This window comes from Heptranchias perlo, chromosome 9, assembly GCF_035084215.1.
Source record: "Heptranchias perlo isolate sHepPer1 chromosome 9, sHepPer1.hap1, whole genome shotgun sequence".
Lineage (NCBI taxonomy): Eukaryota > Metazoa > Chordata > Chondrichthyes > Hexanchiformes > Hexanchidae > Heptranchias > Heptranchias perlo.
Genome location: NC_090333.1, coordinates 28,833,165 through 28,855,610, shown reverse-complemented (window position 1 = coordinate 28,855,610; position 22,446 = coordinate 28,833,165). Strand labels below are relative to the sequence as shown.

Here is a 22,446-nt window from a genome sequence, read left to right as displayed (position 1 = left end):
GAGTCCAAAAATCTATCTATCTCAACCTTCAACGACTCAGCATCCACAGCCCTCTGGGGTAGAGAATTCCAAAGATTCACAACCCTCCATGTGAAAAAATTCCTCCTCACAGCTTACTTTCCCACCTACCTTTGTATCATCAGCAAACTTGGATACATTACACTTGGTCCCTTCATCTAAGTCATTAATATAGATTATAAACAGCTGAAGCCCAAGCACTGATCCTTGCGGCACCCCACTAGTTACAGCCTGCCAACCTGAAAATGACCCGTTTATCCCTACTCTCTGTTTTCTGTCTGTTAACCAATCCTCTATCCATGCTAATATATTATCCCCAGCCCCATGAGCCCTTATCTTGCATAACAACCTTTTATGTGGCACCTTATCAAAGGCCTTTTGAAAATCCAAATATACTACATCCTCTGGTTCTCCTTTATCTACCCTGCTAGTTACATCCTCAAAAAGCTCTAGTACGGTCAAGCACGGTTTCCCTTTCATAAAACCATATTGACTCTGCCTAATCATATTATGATTTTCTAAGTGTCCTGTTACCACTTCCATAATCACGGATTCCAGCATTTTCCCGATTACTGATATCAGGCTATCTGGCCTGTAGTTCCCTGTTTTCTCTCTCCCTCCTTTCTTGAATAGTGGGGTTACATTTGCTACCTTCCAATCCACTGGGACCATTCTAGAATCTAGGGAATTTTGGAAGATCCCAACCAGTGCATCCACTATCTCTGCAGCCACCTCTTTTAGAACACTCAAATGTAGGCCATCAGGTCTAGGGGATTTATCGGCTTTTAGTCCGATTAGTTTCTGAAGTACTTTTTCTCCACTGATATTAATTACTTTAAGTTCCTCATTAGCCCCTTGGTTCCCCACTATTTCTGGTATGCTTTTTGTGTCTTCTACTGTGAGGACAGATATTTGTTTAACGTCATTTCCTGATTCCCCATTATAATTTCTCCTGTCTCAGCCTCGAAGGGACTAACGTTTACTTTTGCTACTCTCTTCCTTTTTACATACTTGTAGAAGCTCTTACAATCCATTTTTATATTTCTTGCTAGTTTACTTTCATATTCCATTTTCTCCCTTTTGATCAATTTTTTGGTCATCATTTGCTGGTTTCTAAAACTTTCCCAATCCTCAGGTTTATTACTCTTCTTGGCAAATTTATAGGCCTCTTCTTTTAATCTAATACTATCCTTAACTTCTTTAGTTAGCCATGGATGGACCACTTTTCCCATGGAGTTTTTATTTCTCAGTGGAATGTACACTCATTGAGAATGTTGAAATATTTCTTTCTATAGACTCTGTTCATAATTTTAAAAGACTTCAATTAAATCTCCTCAGCCTTCTTTCCAGTGGAAATCGTACTAGTATCTCAAATCTCCCAACTATAGTTTCTCATCCATGGCATTATCCTGGTGAATTTATGTTGTACCCTCCCTACGGCCTTAACATCCTTTTTTCTAATAGGGTGCCAGAAACTGCACACAGCAGTCTGTCTCTAACTGTGATTTAACCATAGCTTCTACAAATTTATCACAACCTTTTCGTCTTGTACTCTAAGACCCTATCTACAAAATCTAAAATATTACTGACCTTTTCTTATGGTTTTATCTACCTACACTCACAGCTTCAGGCAATTATGTATTTGAACCCCTTGGTCTCTCTGTTCATCCACACCCTTCAAGCATCTTTGAAAGTTGTGTATACTCCCATTCCTTATTTTTCCTCCCAAAATGTTTTACCTCACTTCTTGGTATTAAACTGCATCTGCCACCTGTCTACCAATTTAGCTAACCTGTCTATGTCCTCTTGAAGTCTTTTACAGTCCAAAGATACTCAGTTCTGATATCGATTAAAATAGCAAGGTTTCAGTAATACTGACCTGCCTAATATTACAACAATCTTAGGGAAGAAACTTAGAGGAAGTTTAAAAAAAAATTGGATCACAGATGAATTAGAGCTTAAGTAGTGCCTAGATGCACCACTGGATCTCCTGATGGGACAGCGACGGTAATCTGTTCAGTTTGGAACCCGCAAATGAAGGGACCTCCAATGAACAATAGCCCAGATGGAAAAATTCATACACTGCTTCCATCTGTACCACAATCAGTTCTTACTACCATGATCTCCTGTTCCAGACTATGCCAGGGAACTGGGATGAATTAGTTGTAATAGCCCACAGGGAGTGGCTGATACCAATACTGCAGAATTAATGTAGGCTAGAGACAAAACCAAATACAATAAAACTGAAAAGAAAAAGAATGACAGGTAAGGGCAAAAAAAATACAAAGACAGACAGACCAGCTCCATCAAGCTAGAAAAAGGACGACAAACTATTAACACAAAAGCTATAATGTAGTGCTTATTTTTGCTCTGATGAAGTTTTCCATCCTATATCTTGCTTTCAGAAATTGCCAGACCTGCTGTGTATTTCCAATATCTTGTGATGTAATTATTTATTTCTGTTTTGTACAGTGTGCTATGATTCAGGGCACTGGAACACATTTTTGTATGAATCAGATATTTAAATCTTTATATTAAAATTTATTTTGAAAACCAAATTTAAAAAAAACGTTAATAAAAAGATCATGGTGATGTGGTGGTTTGTGGGTGCAGTATATCAGAGACGATTGGTTGACTGTGCATTCTAGCTCATAGTTCCCATATGGCGAGTTCCTTGATCTTAACCAAGCTATCTGGGGCAGGGGCAATGAGCAGAAGTAACCCATTACCCCCCACGAAAAGCAAAGCAAAACGCCTAGCAGAAAATGTCGGTATAGGTCTGGGAGTAAGGTCTTGCTTGCAATCTCATTGAGGAATGTTGTGTGTTACAGATGGAACATGAAGGTGATGTGTGGGGGTAATGAAATAGCTTAAAAACTGAAAAAGGATAAACTAAAAATAAACCTGAAACTGATCACCAGCCATGACAAATCACTGCAATAATCTGGATCTCTCAAAAAAGTGATACAGAACAAAGATAAAGATATTTTTATTAATGAGTTTGAAGTTTTACTAATTTTAGTTAAAGTGGTTGAAGCCCTAGAATGTCATAAGGAAAAATATTTTGCTTGTTGGAACAGCAAATTCTGCATTTCTTTAAAGATTACATCATTTTATATATACTCTGATGACTAACATGTGTACAATCAGGCATGTGGTATCCATGTTTCTCACAAACACTGATAAAGCTCTACAGCAAAACCATCTCTCCTTTGACCCAAGCATACCATGTAGCCACTCAATTTTCCATTGTTCTGCTGAGCAGAGATAGCACCTACTGTGCATCAGGTATTCACACATATGGAAACGGTTTGCATCTTAAAAAATCATTAATGGAAAGGTGTTCATCAAAAACAAGCTGTATTATATACTGAGGAAGAGGTGTTTCAATTTTTTTCTTTTCCATAAGTGGCAAGATGGGGATATAGGTTTGCAAACAATACATGTGCTCCAAACATGAATTATCTCCTTGATGTAAACAACTGTTGCATTTTTTTTTACACAGACCATTAGGCCATTTAGTTCTGGAGTGGATCACACTATTAAACTAAAACTACATATGCAATTGAAAAAGATGTTCTCTTTCGCAGTTCACACAGACCTGATTAACAGACAGATAAGCTGGGTCTGACCTCAAAGTTACCCGTTCCAGAACAGATTATATCAGAAGCCAACAAACAGTGTCTTTTCCCGTTGATGTCAGATTTAAGCCCAATAATAACTAAAGCAGGGATCCTTAACAGTAACACCATCAACTCTTGATATTAACAAGTTGATGATCAATGGAATTAGAAATTTAAAAATGGGTATACAACAATAATTAAAATCTATCGACACCAATTGTGTGTAATTCCAGGGCTGATTGCTGCCTCTGTTCTCTCTTCATTTCTATGTGTAACATATACTGAACGCGCACCATATCTTGCAACTCCACACGAGGTCTATTAGTATATAACTATTTCATAAGGAGCTTACTTTCTCTAATGAACCCCCATACTCAGATTAGCTTCAAGATAGTGAAGAAGCAACTTACAGGATCTATTAGGAAGCATTAAAGGGCTTTTAATTCTTACAAAAATAAAAACAAATTTGTGAAAAATAAATTTCTTTTAAGACCATCTTAAACATTCTGAAGGGGGAGGGTGAACAGCCAGAAGTCGTGGTCCATTTCAGTACCAACTACATCGGTAAAAAAAGGGGATGAGGTCCTGCAAGCAGAATATAGGGAGTTAGGAAATAAATTAAAAAGCAAGACCTCAAAGGTAGTAATCTCAGGATTACTCTCAGTGCCACGTGCTAGCGAGAGCAGAAATAGGAGACTAGGCCAGATGAATGCATGGCTTGAGAGTTGGTGTAGGAGGGAGGGGTTTAAATTCCTGAGGGATTGGGACCGATTCTGGGAAAGGTGGGACCTGTACAAGCTGAACGGGTTGCACCCAAGCAGAACCAGGACCAATATCCTCGCGGGGGCATTTGCTAGTTCTGTTGGGGAGGGTTTAAACTAGTACGGCAGGGGGATGGGAACCAAAGGGCAGGTACAGATAGGACAAATTCAGACCAGGAAACGGGAAGTAGAAAAGCAGTTAGTGACGTAGTTAGCGACTCAGAAAGGCAAAAGAAACAAAGGTTAAATAGTGTTCAGCACAGGAATTTGACAGGGTTAGAGGGTATATACTTCAATGCAAGGAGTATTACAAACAAAGCAGATGAGCTAAGGGTACAGATAGACACATGGCACATTGATATCATTGCTATAACGGAAACCTGGCTTAAAGAGGGGGATAATTGGCAGCTCAATATCCCTAGATGTATAGTTTTCAGGCAGGATAGAGTGGGTGATAAAAAAGGAGGATAGGTAGCATTATTGGTTAAAGAATCAAATACAGTTGTGAGAAGGGATGATATGCTAAATGGATCATCAATCGAGGCCATATGGGTTGAGCTAAGAAATAAAAAAAGGGGCAGTCACACTACCAGGAGTGTACTATAGACTCCCAATTGCGAAAGGGAGATAGAAGAACAAATATGTAGGAACATTTCTGAATGCAAAAATAAGAGGGCAATAATAGTAGGAGACTTCAACTACCCTAACATCAACTGGGATTCAAACAGTGTGAGGGGCACAGAGGGCGTAAAATTCTTGATTGGTGTCCAGGAGAACTTTTTTAACCAGTACGTGACAAGCCCAACAAGAGGGGATGCAATTCTAGATTTAGTCTTGGGAAATGAAGATGGGCAAGTGGGTGAAGTGACAGTGGGTGACCATATTGGGGATAGTGACCACAATTCAGTTAGTTTTAGCATTATTATGGAAAAGGACAGAGTTAAATCAGGAGTAAACGTTTTAAATTGGGGGAAGGCAAATTTTACAGAACTAAGAGGTGATTTGGCAGAAGTGGACTGGACACAACTATTTGAGGAGAAATCAGTGACAAGCCAGTGGGAGGCACTAAAAAGTGAAATTCTACGGGTACAATGCAGACACGTCCCCTCAAAGAAAAAGGGTGGCACTGCTAAATTTAGAGCCCCCTGGTTGTCTAGAAGTATACGGGGCAAGGTAAAACAGAAAAAAAAAGCTTATGACTGTCACAGAAAACTAAATACTGCAGAAAGCCTAGAGGAGTATAGAAAGTACAGGGATGACGTAAAAAAGGAAATAAGGACAGCAAAGAGAGGGCATGAAAAAATATTAGTTAGTAAAATTAAAGAAAACCCAAAGATGTTTTATCAGTACATTAAGAACAAGAGACTAGCTAAGGAAAAGGTGGGACCTATCAGGGATGATAAGGGTAACTTGTGTGTAGAAGCAGAGGATGTGGGTAGGGTTTTAAATGAATATTTTGTCTCCGTATTCACAAAGGAAAGGAATGATCCGGAAGAGGAGAGGTGTGAAATATTGGATAAGCTAAACATATCGAGAGACGAAGTACTAGAGGGACTGGAATCCTTGAAAGTTGATTATGTCATCAGGGCCAGATGGATTGTTTCCTAGGCTATAGAAGGAAGCCAGGGAGATTATAGCGGATGCTCTGAGGATCATTTTCCAATCCTCACTAGATACAGGGGAGGTACCGAAGGACTGGAAGACTGCAAACGTAGTACCATTGTTTAAAAAGGGTATGAGGGAAAGGCCGAACAATTATAGGCCAGTCAGTCTTACCTCGGTGGTGGGCAAACTATTAGAATCAATACTGAGAGATAGGATAAACTGTCACTTGGAAAGGCACGGTTTAATCAGGGATAGTCAGCATGGATTTGTTCAGGGAAGGTCATGCCTTACAAATCTGGTTGAATTCTTTGAAGAAGTGACAAGGAGGATTGATGAGGGTAGTGCAGTGGATGTTGTCTACATGGATTTTAGTAAGGCATTTGACAAGGTCCCACATGGCAGACCGGTCAGAAAGGTAAAAGCCCATGGGATAAAGGGAAATGTGGCAAATTGGATCCAAAATTGGCTCAGTAACAGGAAACAAAGGGTAAAAGTCGATGGATGTCTTTGCGAATGGAAGTCCGTTTCCAGTGGTGTGCCACAGGGCTGTGTTGGGTCCCTTGCTGTTTGTGGTATATATTAATGATTTGGACTTGAATGTAGGGGGCATGATTGGCAAATTTGCAGACGACACAAAAATTGGCCGTGTAGTTGATAGTGATGAGGATAGCTGTAGACTCCAAGAAGATATCAATGGGTTGGTGGAGTGGGCGGAAAAGTGGTAAATGGAATTTAACCCAGAGAAGTGTGAGGTAATGCACTTAGGGAGGGCAAACAGTAAAAGGGAGCACACGGTAAACGGGAATATATTGTGAGGGGTATAGGAAGTGAGAGACCTTGAAGCGCATGTGCACAGGTCCCTGAAGGTGGCAGTACAGGTAGATAAGGTTGTGAAGAAGGCATACGGAAGGCTCTCCGTTATTAGCCGAGGTATAGAATACAAAAGCAGGGATGTAATGATGGAACTGTATAAAACGCTGGTAAGGCCACAGCTGGAGTATTGTGCTCAGTTCTGGTCACCACATTACAGGAAGGACATAATTGCTATGGAGAGAGTGCAGAGAAGATTTACAAGAATGTTGCTAGGGCTTGAAAACTTGCAGCTACGAGGAGAGATTGGATACGCTGGGTTGTTTTCCTTGGAGCAGAGGAGGCTGAGGGGAGACTTGATTGAGGTGTACATAATTATGAGGGGCCCAGATAGAGTAGACAGGAAGTACCTGTTTCCCCTAGCGGAGAGTTCAAGAACTAGAGAACATAGATTTAAGCTGATTGGCGGAAGGATTAGAGGGGACATGAGGAAAAAATGTTTTACCCAGAGGGTGTATGGAATTCGCTGCCTGAATTGGTGGTAGACGCAAGGACCCTCAACTCTTTTAAAAAGTACCTGGACCTGCACCTAAAGTGCTGTAAGCTGCAGGGCTATGGACTGGGTGCTGGAAGGTGGAATTGGAATGGGCACCTGGTTGTTCTTCGAGCCGGCACGGACACGATGGGCCGAATGGCCCCCTTCTGTGCTGTATCTTTTCTATGATTCTATGTATTAACGGCTGTTGTTACACTGCACCTTTTGTATGAGACTGGTACCGCTTGCAACATAGGAACCTGTCTTTGCCCCATATTCCTTGATAACGGTACCTAACAAAAATCTATCAAGCTCAGTCTTGAAGATTCCAATTGACCCAGCATCCACAGCCTTTTGGGGGAGCATGTTCCAGAGTTCAACAACCCTATTCATGAAATAGTGCTTCTTCATTTCACCTCTAAATGGCCTAACTCTAATTTTAACATTATGCACCCTCGTTCTGGATTCTCCACTAGAGGAAATAGTTTCTGTGTATCTACCCTATCAAATCTCTTTACCATTTTAAATACCTCTACGTTGACAGGGTGAGAGGAAGTAAGGTGGGAGGAGGCTCGTGTGGAGCATAAACACCAGCATAGACCTGTTGGGTCGAATGGCCTGTTTCAGTGATGTAAAATTCTATGTAAACCAAGATGAAGGGTTTGCCCACAGTACACGCCACCAGCAAGCTTGAAAAGAGCAGGATAGAAGATGAGGTCAATCCCGAAATACTGATTAGTTGATGCCAATTTTTAAAAGCCTTTATATTGTAGGAGATAGGATAGACTGAGGAGATAAACAGATCTATAGTTCTGCTTCAGCAAAAGGATCTACTGGGAGGCGTTGAACCCATAGCTGGTTTCTGCTGACTAAGTATGAATGCTTAATTGTCAGATATGTTTTTTTTAGGCTCATACTCTAAAAGACCTGAGCATAACAGGAAGGAAAAAGTGGACAGCAGGAAAAACTAAATTCATTTCTCATTCTTCTTATCGCCACAGAAGCTGGAAGCAAGAAAGCTACTGCATAAAGAGAGAAGGAACCAATGCCGGAGCCTTTAACATCTAGACTGCCAGCAGGAATTGGTCCACTCCGTCATGAATGCAATCACTTGCACTCACCAGCCCAGATAGGTTAATTTGGGGTGATACGGATAGTCTAGATGAGGAATTGACATAGGGTAATTTACAACTCTCAAAAAAGCCAGGGGATAAAGGTGTCGGAGGTGGAGCATGATGTGCCTGAGTGGAGGCTTCAGACATCTCAAACCTTGCCTGTTGAGCATCCAGGCAATAATCTCAGGGGCCCTATCATGAAAAGATAAATGATTGCAGAACATCAGAACCAGATGAAGACACTGCAAAGACTCTCCAAAGACATGTGACAGTTGGCAGGGATAGTAGCAAAATTCAATGCCATACTTTATAGTAATATCCGAAGATGGTTTCTCCACAATATAGAGCATCCTGGAGTGAATGGCAGCTCCAAGAGCTTCTGCACATGTCCCAAAGAACAAAGATACCTTGTGACACATACCTCCATAGATATACTGAGGAATGATCTTCTGGGGCTACACACTCTGGTGGCTGGGTATGGTGGAGAAGTGGTTATGTTACTGGACTAGTAATCCAGAGGTTTGGACTAATAACTAGAGAACGCGAGTTCAAATGTTGAAAATTTGAATTCAGCTTAAAACATCTGGAAATAAAAAGCTGGTATCAGTAAAAAGGACCATGAAGCTGTCGTAAAACTAATGACCTTTAGGGAAGGAAGCCTGCCGTCCTTACCTGGTCCGGCCTATACTTGACTCCAGTCCCATACCAATCTGGCTGACTTTTAAACATTCTATAGATTCTGGAACGGTTCCTGCGGATTGGAGGGTAGAAAATGTAACCCCACTATTTAAGAAAGGAGGGAGAGAAAACAGGGAACTACAGACCTGTTAGCCTAACATCAGTAGTAGGGAAAATGCTAGAATCTACGATAAAGGATATGATAACAGGACACTTATAAAATAATAATAGGATTTGCAGAGTCAACATGGATTTATGAAAGGGAAATCATGTTGACAAACCTCTTGGAGTTCTTTGAAGATGTAACTCGTAGAATAGATATGGGGAAACCAGTGGATGTAGTGTATTTGGATTTTCAGAAGACTTTCGATAATCGATAAAGGTCCCGCACAGGAGGTTGGTGAACGAAGTCAGAGCACATGGAAGTGGGGGTAATATACTAGCATGGATTGAGAATTGGTTAACAGACAGAAAACAGAGAGTAGGAATAAACGGGTCTTTTTCAGATTGGCAGACTGCGACTAGTGGGGTACCACAGGGATCGGTGCTTGGGCCCCAGCTATTCACAATCTATATCAATGATTTGGATGAGGGGAACAAATGTAATATTTCCAAGTTTGCTGATGACACAAAACGGGGTGGGAATGTGAGTTGTGAGGAGGATGCAAAGAGGTTCAAGGGGATATAGACAGGCTAAGTGAGTAGGCAAGAACATGGCAGGTAGAATATAATGTGAAAAAATGTGAAGTTATCCACTTTGGTAGGAAAAACAGAAATGCAGAGTATTTTTTAAATGGTGAGAGATTGGGAAATGTTGATGTTCAAAGAGACCTGGATGTCTTTGTACATGAGTCACTGAAAGCTAACATGCAGGTGCAGTAAGCAATTAGGAAGGCAAATGGTAGGTTGGCCTTTATTACAAGAGGATTTGAGTACAGGAGTAAAGATGTCTTACTGCAATTATATACGGCCTTGATGAGACCGCACCTGGCGTATTGTGTACAATTTTGGTATCCTTACCTAAGAAAGGATATACTTGCCACAGAGGGAGTGCAACGGAGGTTCACCAGACTGATTCCTGGGATGGCGGGATTGTCGTATGAGGAGAGAATGAGTAGACTAGGCCTGTATTCTCTTGAGTTTACTCTCAACCTGTACTCAGGACACAGCAGACCAGCTACGATATACCGCCAAACAGACGAGGCAACGGAACTACGCTGCCTACGTGAAAACCAAGAGCAGGAAGCTTGAGAAACTCGGCATCACCACCAGCATCGACCAAGCTTCCCCTGGTACCACGGTTGCAACCACAGGGAAGTCTATCGTCAATTTGTCCGACCACACCCTTCAACCAGACGAAATCGAAGTTCTCAGCCGAGGGCTCAATTTCTGTCCCACTACCAAAATGGACCCCACTAGTCTCGTGGCAGACACAGAGGAATTCATCAGGAGAATGAGGCTCCGGGAATTCTACCACAAACCCCAAGATTTCAGCAGCGAACCCAATGAGACAATCAACGATCCGGAACAGCAGACAGAGGGATCCGTGGTACAGCAACCGAAGAGGAAAGAGTCTCACTGGACTCCTCCAGAGGGTCGCTGCCCTCAGCTTGACATGTATGCTCAAGCTGTCAGGAAATGCGCCTATGCCAGATTCATCAGCCGCACTCGGAAGACAGTCCAGAATGTCACCCGAGCACAACGCAACGCCATCAAAGCTCTCAAGACCAACCGCAACATCGTCATCAAACCAGCGGACAAAGGAGGAGCCATCGTCATACAGAACAGAACGGACTATTGCAAAGAAGCATACCGACAACTGGACAACCAGGAACACTACAGACGGTTACCCACAGACCCGACCAAAGAACACACCCATCAGCTCAACAAACTGATCAAGACCTTCGATCCAGACCTTCAAAACATCCTACGCACTCTCATCCCACATACTCCCCGCGTGGGAGACTTCTACTGCCTCCCAAAGATACACAAAGCCAACACACCCGGACGTCCTATCGGATCAGGCAACGGAACCCTGTGTGAGAACCTCTCTGGATACATCGAGGGCATCCTGAAACCCATCGTTCAGGGAACCCCCAGCTTCTGTCGCGACACTACAGACTTCCTACAAAAACTCAGTACCCACGGACCTGTTAAACCAGGAACACTTCTCACCACGATGGACGTCTCGGCACTCTACACCAGTATCCCCCACGATGACGGCATCGCTGCGACAGCATCAATACTCAACACCAACAACAGCCAATCTCCAGACGCCATCCTACAACTCATCCGCTTCATCCTGGATCACAACGTCTTCACCTTCAATAACCAGTTCTTTACCCAAACACACGGAACAGCCATGGGGACCAAATTCGCACCCCAATACGCCAACATTTTCATGTACAAGTTCGAGCACGACTTCTTCACTGCACAGGACCTCCAACCAACACTATACACCAGATACATCGACGACATTTTCTTTCTATGGACCCACGGTGAGGAATCACTAAAGAGACTACACGATAACATCAACAAGTTCCATCCCACCATCAAGCTCACCATGGACTACTCCTCAGAATCAGTTTCTTTCTTGGACACACGAATCTCCATCAAAGACGGGCACCTCAGCACCTCACTCTACCGCAAGCCCATGGACAACCTCACGATGCTCCACTTTTCCAGCTTCCACCCTAACCACGTCAGAGGCCATCCCCTATGGACAGGCCCTGCGAATACACAGGGTGCTCAGACGAGGAGGAACGCGATGGACACTTACAGACGCTGAAAGACGCCCTCGTAAGAACGGGATATGATGCTCGACTCATTGATCGACAGTTCTGACGGGCCACAGCGAAAAATCGCGTAGACCTCCTCAGAAGACTAACACGGGATGCAACCAACAGAGTACCCTTCGTTGTCCAGTACTTCCCCGGAGCGGAGAAACTACGCCATGTTCTCCGCAGCCTTCAACATGTCATCAATGATGACGAACACCTCGCTATGGCCATCCCCACACCTCCACTACTCGCCTTTAAACAGCCACTCAACCTCAAACAAACCATCGTTCGCAGCAAATTACCCAGCTTTCAGGAGAACAGCGTCCACTACACCACACAACCCTGCCACGGTAACCTCTGCAAGACATGCCAGATCATCGACACAGATACCACCATCACACGAGAGGACACCACCCACCAGGTGCACGGTTCATACTCCTGTGACTCGGCCAACGTTGTCTACCTCATACGTTGCAGGAAAGGATGCCCCAGAGCATGGTACATTGGCGAGACCATGCAGACGCTGCAACAACGGATGAAAGGACATCACGCAACAATCGCCAAACAGGCGGGTTCTCTCCCTGTCGGGGAACACTTCAGCAGTCATGGACATTCAGCCACCGACCTTCAGGTAAGCATACTCCAAGGCGGCCTTCGAGACACACGACAACGCAAAATCGTCGAGCAGAAATTGATAGCCAAGTTCCGCACCCATGAGGACGGCCTCAACCGGGATCTTGGGTTCATGTCACACTACACGTAACCCCACCAGCGAACAAATATTATCTGTTTTTAATATAACGGGTCATTGACTGTCTTCCTTCTCTCTCTCTTTTTTTGGGGGGGGTTTGTATATTCGGTGGCCTTTTAGGTGACACCTTTCTGTCTGCTCACTGTGATTGCCTTGGCAACGGGCAGTAATCACCAGGCATTGTTCTGTGATTTTCAAATGCGAAGGATTCGAAAATTTCATTTCCACACCGTTCACCTGAGGAAGGAGGAAGCCTCCGAAAGCTTGTGGAATTTAAAATAAATTTGTTGGACTATAACTTGGTGTTGTAAAATTGTTTACAATTGTCAACCCCAGTCCATCACCGGCATCTCCACATTGAGTTTAGAAGAATGAGCGGTGATCTCATTGAAACATACAAAATTCTTACAGGGCTCGACAGGGTAGATGCAAGGAGGATGTTTCCCCTGGCTGGGGAATCTAGAACCAGGGGTCAGTCCCAGAATAAGGGGTCGGCCATTTAGGAATGAGATAAGATGAAATTTCTTCACTCAGAGGGTGGTGAATCTTTGGAATTCTCTACCCCAGAGGGCTGTAGCGGCTCAATCATTGAGTACATTCAAAACAGAGATCGATAGATTTCTAGATATTAAAGGCATCAAGGGATATGGGGATGGTGCAGGAAAATGGCATTGAGGTAGAAGATCAGCCATGATCTTGTTGAATGGCGGAGCAGGTTCGAGGGGCCGGATGACCTACTTCCGCTCCTATTTCTTATATTCTTATGACCTCTGAACTGGTACCTGGTTACTTACTGACGACACTTGAACTAACCTTTTGCACCTTCTATCAACAGCATTGAAAGATAAGTAGTTACTTGCTCACCATTCTTGAATGGCACCTCGAGGCGGTAAAGTATTAGAACTGCTGTTCTAAATTCAAAACCATCTCAGTCAAGTAATAATCCAGTAAATAACAACACCGGCAGCAGGAAATAGGATAAATTCTTTTGTCAGGTTATATATTTTTAAAGTTGCACTTGTGGAATTGTGAAAATAGTATAAATATTATTCATATATATATATATATATATATATATATATAAATAATATAGAAAAATATATTTGTAGTTTAACAGGATGTGGATCCTCCATAAGCCATCTTAATAAAAATAATAAATGGCCAATATTATTCCATCTGGAAAAGCAAGCATGTAGCTCTGAAAGGTGTAAGACAGCTAGATTTTTTTTGTTCTATACAACCTGTGAATGAGCTGGTTTATAAAAGGCTTGTAAAAATATGGATGGTCATGCATGGATTTAGGGGAACAAAGCTGTATTCAGGCTGGCACTGCTGGACCCACAGTACTCATTTGTAAATGCTATTCTCCATTCGCAATGCACCAAGCCTGCCAAAAAAGAGTATTAACTAAGCAATGTCAAAAAAGGGTAGCACCAATAGTCTAGTTACGGGAGCAAGACAACCATGTTTGATACAATTTCCCAGCTACTCAACTGGCTAATATAATATTGCTCCATCTGACGGAAGGAAAAGTCTGAACTGCCAATAAACCTATCCTGTCTCACAAAGCACTAACTATGCCCAGAGATAGGTAGCAGGACTTTCCAGTGGAATTCAATCCAAGCAGTCTCACCTATATAACTGAAGATGTTAAATAATGAAATAGAAAGAGTATATCAGACATCGGCTCCCCACGTAGTGAGTTCATGCTCTCAGTTGCACAATTGGGGCAGAAGAGAGGAGGAAGAAATGCTAAGCATGCTGGAATTACTTATTTTTATACCACAGTACTACGAGCAAGGGAACTATCTTGATTTTTGAAAAGTAATCAAGTCGTTAAGAGATTTATGTATAGTTACGATTTCCCAATAGGAAGAAGAAATCAAAACATCTTTTGCCCACAAATAGCAGTCTTTAGACAAGAGTCATACTTGTTACTGCTCTTTTTTAAGTCCCCATTTATTTGAACCCATTAGTACTTGGTTTGGAGAAACAAAGAAAGGGAGTAGAGAAAGTGCTATAATTACTCACTTCTGCATCATGGATTTCCTAATGACCAGCTCGTCATCCAAGTCAGCTTCATTAGCCATGAAAAGTAGACGTTTGCACGTGTCGTCGACTCCAACAAAGTCCCTTTGTTCAGCTGCACACATCATCAAAAAATAAAAGAAAAACTTGTCATTTTAGCCATGTCATTCAAGACTTCTCGGTGATAAAGAAGCTTTGGAAAAGTTTCAGAGGAGGGCCACAAGGATGACTCCTAGCTTAAACAATCTTAGTTACTCAGATAGACTTAAAAAGTTAGAGATGCTCAGGCTTCAGGACGATTTAATAGAAGTTTAAATAGTTAAAAGATTAGATTATATTCCTATTGATAGATTATTTCATTTGATAGATTCAGATAGACCAGGAGTCATGCGTATAAGTTACGCAAAAGTAGGGCTAGGTTAGATGTTCAGCAGTTCTTTTCTCAGAGGATCGTAGACCTATGGAATAAGTTTCCGGCTCATACGGTGAGTGCTGACTCTCTAGATACTCTCAAAAGAGAGCTGGCTGGGCGGAGATCACGCCTTATAAAAGGTAGGTGAAATACGAGGTAATATAAAAGCATGGTCAATGTAGGTTTCTGGACTAGTTTCGATCGCCTAAATGGGTTGGAGAGGAATTATCCAAATTTTTCTCCTCCTGATTGGCTGTGGGTTTTTAGCTGTTTTTTTGCCTCTCCTGGGATATAACATGGCTGCTGATGGGTCGGCATCACGAATATGTGGGGCATGTTTGATGGACCAGATGGTCTTTTCCCGCCCGTCGTTTTCGTATGTTCTTAGAATAGAAACTTAAGTCATCCAAAGTGATGCATTCACCAAATGATATAAAGGGAGATATCTGCACACATACTAATGCACACTTTAAAACAATTGGCTAGCAGCAGTTTAAGAACAGATATTTAATGTTCAAATTTCCCCCGACAATGACATCATGAATGTAAACTGTGGGCAGTACTCCCTATTCATGTTGTCACTGTAAGGGAATTGTACAAAGAAGTCTGTTCCTCAACTAGACATTTCAGAAAATTGGAACAAGGGAGGACTCCGAGGCAGCAGTAAAGTAGAAGCCTCTCCCATTATCAAAGTATCATAGTATGGTACAGTACAGAACATAAGGAGGCCATTCGGCCCATTGTGCCTGTGTCCACTCTTTGAAATAGCTATCCAATTAAATCCACTCCCCTGCTCTTTCCCCATAGCCCTGTAAATTTTTTCCCTTCAAGTATATATCCAATTCCCTTTTGAAAGTTATTATTGAATCTGTTTCCACCACCCTTACAGGCAGTGCACTCCAGAGCATAACAACTTGTTGCGTAAAAAAATGTTTCCTCATGTCATCTCTGGTTCTTTAATTTTAGCATTATACCACATATGGAACATATAAGCAGTAATCTTGAGAGGCTCAGCTTCCAGCATGGAGCTGCAGTGAATAGTCCAATATAGGGCTATAACAGTATTGGGTCAATTCTGCACTCCTGTCTAGTAAGGATCCACTCCAGAAGCAGAGCCTTGCACAATTACCTTGATAACTACGCAAAAGATTTAACACTCCCACACTCCAAACAACACTTTCTGAAATACCTCACATTCCTCACCATAAAACACTGATAGACTGGACATCATTAGAGCAATCTAACATACCGACCCTATTTAAAAAGTGTATTATAACAAGCCTCAGTTAGCACTCACTGCTAGATCATTCTCTGAATAATTATGCTGCTCCTTATCATACATCAGTGTTGTCACTTGAATGATGAAAAAAACCTGCAGTACAATATAGATTCTGTCTTGGATGAAATACTTTGGGTAGACATCTCTAAGTTGAAAAATCCTAACTAATACTAGGGATATTCTATAGGATCATAGAAACAGGAGTAGGCCATTCAGCCCCATTGAGCCTCTTCCGCCATTCAATTAGCTCATGGCTGATCTGTATCTATAACTCCACCTACCCGCCTTGGTTCCGTAACCCTTAATACCCTTGCCTAACAAAAATCTATCAATCTCAGTTTTTAAATTTTCAAATGACCTCCAGCCTCAACAGCTTTTTGGGAGAAGAATGTTCCAGATTTCCCTATCCTTTGTGTGAAGAAGTGCTTACTGACATCATCCCTGAACAGCCTAGCTCTAATTTTAAGGTTATACCTCCTGTTCTGGACCTTCAGGTCAGCACAAGGAGGTCGATAGTTCGGTCTATGAAGAAATAAGAAGGGTATGTGAGAACAGGAAAGCTATTTTAATGGACGACTACAATCAACCTACTAAAAATTGAGAGAACCCAAGTTGTCTAGAGTCAGAGCTGGTAAAAGTAATATATAACTGCTTCAAAGCTTAGTCTGCTAGAGAAGCCACAAGAGGACGTACTCAACTAGACTTGGTATTCATAAATGATCCAAAGTATAAAAAATGGAAGTCACGGTACCCCTGGGCAACAGGAACCTCACCGTGATTAAGTTTAACATATCCTGGGGTTTAGAAATACCAATGACCAAGAGCCAGGTTTATTACTTTAAAAGGGTTCATTTCAAAGAAATAAGGGAACAACATAAGCAAACTGATCGGAGGAGTTTGTCCAACATTTCAGTAAAAGACATGTGGAACAACTTTAAAGGCACAATGTTCAGCATTCAGATAAATGCATAACTAAAACCAGCAGGCTCAGACTAAGTAGATGTAACACTAAATAGATTAACAAACAAATGGGGAAAAAATCTCTACAAATCCTGCAGGAGGAAAAGGGATGGAATTCACTGGGATGAATATAAGAACATGCAGAAACATGTTAAAAAGGTGACTAGAGTGGCAGAGTGACCTAGAAAAAAGCATTGTTACAGTAAGAAATTCTTTTGGTATTTCAATAGTAAGAGTGTGATCAGAGAAGAGTTAAAGTCATAAAATATGCAAACTGGCTCAAACAGAGGATAAGCACCAGACAGTAAACATTCTGAATGACTACTTCCTCCAAGTATTTATACACGAGTAACCTGCCCTCTCCAAATGGAGTAATCCAAGGCAAAATTAATTACGTTAATGTAACTGAACTGAAGTCCTAGACAGGCTAGAAAGACTCAAAAACAATAAATCCCCACTGATAGATGGTATTTATCCAAGAGCTAAAGGAGAATAGGGAGATATGTGAGGCATTAACAATCACTATGAAGAAATCACTCGATACTGGGGAGGTACCGATAGACTGGAAACAGGGAAACATGGTATCCATATTTTAAAAGGGCATTGACTAGTCTCAGGCAATAATAGGCGCTTTGTTGTTACTGCAATCCCGCGTAATTTGGCAGAACAATGGCAGATGAAGTTTAATACAGACAAATGTAAAGTACTACAAATTGGAAGGAAAAATGGGCAACACACATACTCCATGAATAATGTTGAAACAGCTACGGATGAAGTTGAAAAGACCTAGTAGTCTTAGTCAACTCAGCACTCAGAATGTCTAATCAATGCAGAGTAGCAATCAGCAAAGCCAATAGAATGTTGAATTATATAGCCAAAACAATGGAACTGAAGACAGAGGAAGTCGTGGCCAAATTGTACAGTACAGTAACCGGTGCTCTGGTTAGACCGCACCTTGACCATTGTATCCAGTTCTGGTCATCTAGACAAGAAGACATTCAAACACTAGGCTCAGTGCGGAGAAAAGCCACATAGTTGGAACCCAGTCTTAGAGGTTTGAGTTAAGTAGAAAGACTGGAGAAACTTGGGCTCTTCAACCTTGAAAGGATACGTCTGAATGATCATCATATAAGATGTATACAAGATTGTAAACAGCATAGAAAAGGTAAATCTGGAAAATTACTTTAAGTTAAACTGAAAGTAGAACTAGGTTCACAGGTTTAAACTAGCAAAAGGCAAAGTTTATACTGATATCAGCCATTTCTTCACACAAAGAGTGATCAACACATGTAACGGACTCCCAGATGTAGTGGAAGAAAAAAACCCTGAAATCATTCAAGAACCAATTGAGAGTTGCAAGGGGGACTTTAACATCTTTCTGTATGGATGAGCAGAGGATGAGCCAAATGGCCTCTCACATCCATAATTAAGTGTTAGCCTTGGCTCAGTGGTAACACTTTAACCGGAGTCAGAAGGTCGTGGGATCAAGTTCCATGCCATGGATATGAGCATATAATCTAGGCTGACATTTCAGTGCAGTATTGATTGAGCGTTGCACTGTTGGAGGTGCCGTCATTCGAATGAGATGTTAAACCGTGGTCCCATTTGCCCTCAAGTGGATGTAAAAGATTCCATGGCACTACTTGAAGAAGAGCAGGGGAGTTCTCCCAATGTTCTGGCCAAAATTTATCCCTCAACCAACACTACTAGAATAGAATCATAGAATGGTTACAGCACAGAAGGCGGCCATTTGGCCATCGAGCCCCTGCCGGTTAGTCCCATTGTCTCACTCTACAAATAGCCCGTAGCCCTACAAATTTTTTCCCTTCAAATATTTATCCAATTCCTTTTTGAAAGTCACGATTGAATCTGTTTCCACCAACTTTTCAGGCAATGCATTCCAGATCCACTAAAACAGATTATCTGGTCAATTATCTCATTGCTGTTTGTGGGGCCTTGCTGTGCACAAATTGGCTGCCACATTTGCCTACTTAATAACAGTGACTATGCTTCAAAAGTAATTTATTAGCTGTGAAGTGCTTTGGGACATCCAGAGGCCGTGAAAGCCACTATAACAAAGCAAGTTATCTTGTGTCTGGAGAAAGCAGTTAGGTGCCACTAATCAAAAAACAATTTGAAGTTATAAATTAAGGCTATATCACATTAAAGGATACTAACACTGTATTAAAAGATATTAGCTTTAGTTTAATTTTTCTACAGCGCATTGATCTCAATATGCTAAACATGCCTGGTGACAACACTGTTGCATATTACTCTCAATTCATCAGCTCAATTTGAGAGACCTGTAACATCTAGTACTTCACCCCAGTGTAACATAGCTGAAAAGCTCTGATCAGACACAGCTCATACCAAAGGACAAAATCTATAATTGTACTGCTAGGTGATTTTCCACAATTGTAGTGTATACAAAAGTTTCATACACCCACCATAATATTTTATTAAAATTATAGTGACAACACTGATATACCACATGCTTTACTTGACCACTTGACATATACAGTACCACATTATAATATTTTGATATAACACTGTTTTTAGCCTTTTTGGCTCCCTAAATAACAAAATATGATACAGCCTCTCTACAACACACTGTATAATCTCTGATGTAGTCTTAATGATCTCTGATACATTAATTAGACCAATGCCCCTCTTTAATCTCTGTGACAACATGCATTGGAGCCGATTTTCGTCCCTGTTTTCAGGTGGGAACGGGTGGTAATGGGCCAAGAATTGCAGTGCAGAATTTAAGATCCCATTCTTGCCAAAGTCCGACTCGCTGCAATTTGGGAGCATGCCAGGAAACAGGCTGGAGCCTACTTACGATATGTAAATTAGGGTCCCATGCTGTATCTAGAACCCTGGTGCAATTTTGTTGTTCCACTGGGTGGAGTGTTGAGCAGCTGAACAAGCAGTCCTTAAAAGGGACTGGGTGCAGGCTGCTCTAAAAACAGCAAAAAAACCCTGCTGTGGCAGTGATCATTATGGGGCTACAAAGAGCATGAAATGAATGAATCTTCCACCCGCTATCAGTCCCTCCATTCACCTCCCCTGCCCCGGATTGCCACCTCTCCCCTACTGTCTCACTTTCGGCTCTGTTCCATAAAGGAGCCACCAGATTTCCCGCAACCCATTCCCCTACCCACTGATCAGCGAGCTGTCTAGCAGTGTTCATTCAGCACTGGCAGCTTGCTTAAATTATTCTAATGAGGCCCAACAACGAAAACTGGTTGTGCGTTGTACTGAATCTAACAGGTGAGCGGCGGACATGCAATGCCTGCCTCTTGCTCAATGGAATCGGACACACAAAAATTTTTTCTAATTTTGTCTCTGACTGACAAACCACATTAAAGATGGGGTTGGATTTTCAACTTACCACCCCAGCGTAAAACTGGTGTTGCAGATCAGTCGTCCATTATACAAATCGCCGGATTTTCACCTCCATTGATTTCAGTGGAAATCGTGTGGGTTTGCTTAATGGGCGGATGATCGGCAACACCAGTTTTGCACCTGCCGGCAAGCTGAAAATCTACCCCACTGTCTCCATGAGTATATAAAAAAAAACACTTATGGTGCAGCACTAAGAGGCTTCCATAAGGAGTTTGCATACTACCACCTATTTGATGGTATTCTCAAAAATCAATTGCTTGATTTTTCTTTCTCCTCGGAAAATTTTACCTGCTTTATTTGTTCCCTTCTGGCCTGGCACAGGTTCAGTAAAGTCATGCGCTTTACGCATCAGCATCGACATTGTGGCATCGTGTGCACGGAACAGGTCTATCACCTCATGCAGAGCTGCATCAGTGATGAGGTCACAACTGATCACTAACACATCCGTCTGTGAAAAGAAAAACGATTTTACAATTTTTTATGCAATTCAATTTTCAATACAACATGGACGTTTTGACTAGAAAATGGCTCGTGTAGGAAAAGAAGGAACAAAGGAAGAGAAAAGGACAGAAAAGAAACATAGTTACATAGTGCCTTTCATATCAGGATGCCCTGAAGTGTTCACAGTTCATTAATGAAGTCGGAAGTGTTGGTTTTGCAGTCAAACCCAGCAGTCAACTTGCACACAGCAAGATCCCTCAAACAGCGAATGAGATAAATGACCAGGTCGTCTATTTTTGATCATGTTGGTTGAGGGATACATAGTACCAGGAGAACTCCCTGCTCTTCCATAAATAGTGCCATGGGATCTTTCACGTCCACCTGGACAGTTTAATGTCTCGTCCAAAAGACAGCACCTCCAATAATGAAATACTCCCTCGGTATGCACTGAAGTGTCATCCTTTATTACGTGCTCAAGTCCTGGAGTCAAGCTGAAATCTACAACCTGCTGACTCAGAGGCAGAGCGCACTAATGTACCAAGCTGATTACTACATAAAATATGTTTTAAGGCATTAATAATTGAGATGACATAGCCATAATATACCTTAATCATTATGTACCTTTGGATCAACAATGCATCATGTGGATAATTAATTCATCCTGACCTGAAGTCATTATTGCAGTTTGTCAGCGAGTTTCAAATAGAAAAAAATGGGCTATTCCAGCCCGTTCAGATGCAGTAATGAACGTTTACCATTTGGTAACATATACAAAAACCAATTCTACAATTTCCTGATACCTGGTGCATATCTCAAGGCAATACATCAAACTAATGCCTGCTACAATAACAACAGGTTTCCACGATTTATCAACACAATCAGCCATTTTTCTGTTTTTTTTTACTCCTTTCAATCTTGGTGGTGCCTGCACCATAGGCATTGGCTTCTCAGTAATAGCAAAATAAACAGCAATTAAACTGTATTTTGCCATTGCATAATCCAATGAAGTAGTTACTAAAAGATCAAAACTGTCAGAAATTGTGTTGGGACAATGACTATCTATCAGCTCAGATAAATTGATATTTCTCTTCAGACTACATATTGGAACATGTTGTACCAATGCATGGTCCCATGCTAGGGCAGTACTTTGCTCCTTACCAATTCATACAAAACACTAATGTGCTTCCATTCTCAGGTTAAGTGATACCGTATACTTTCAGCTCCTGCATCACTTATCAGCTT

The 22,446-nt window shown here is 41.7% G+C and overlaps 1 protein-coding gene across 5 annotated transcripts in view; it reads right to left on the bottom strand.

Annotated features, from left to right (window-relative positions):
• Positions 1 to 22,446, bottom strand: part of eif2b3 (eukaryotic translation initiation factor 2B, subunit 3 gamma) — a 135,471-nt gene that overhangs the window by 58,699 nt on the left and 54,326 nt on the right. For all 5 annotated transcript variants that reach the window (XR_010963847.1, XM_067990090.1, XM_067990089.1 and 2 more), the window contains 2 exons: positions 21,052 to 21,211; positions 14,708 to 14,819 (listed from right to left, as the gene is read on the bottom strand). Coding sequence is in view for 4 of the 5 variants with exons in the window: in XM_067990090.1 (XP_067846191.1) it covers positions 14,708 to 14,819; positions 21,052 to 21,211 (272 nt within the window). In the remaining variant the exon portion in view is untranslated. The remainder of the gene's footprint in view (positions 1 to 14,707; positions 14,820 to 21,051; positions 21,212 to 22,446) is intronic.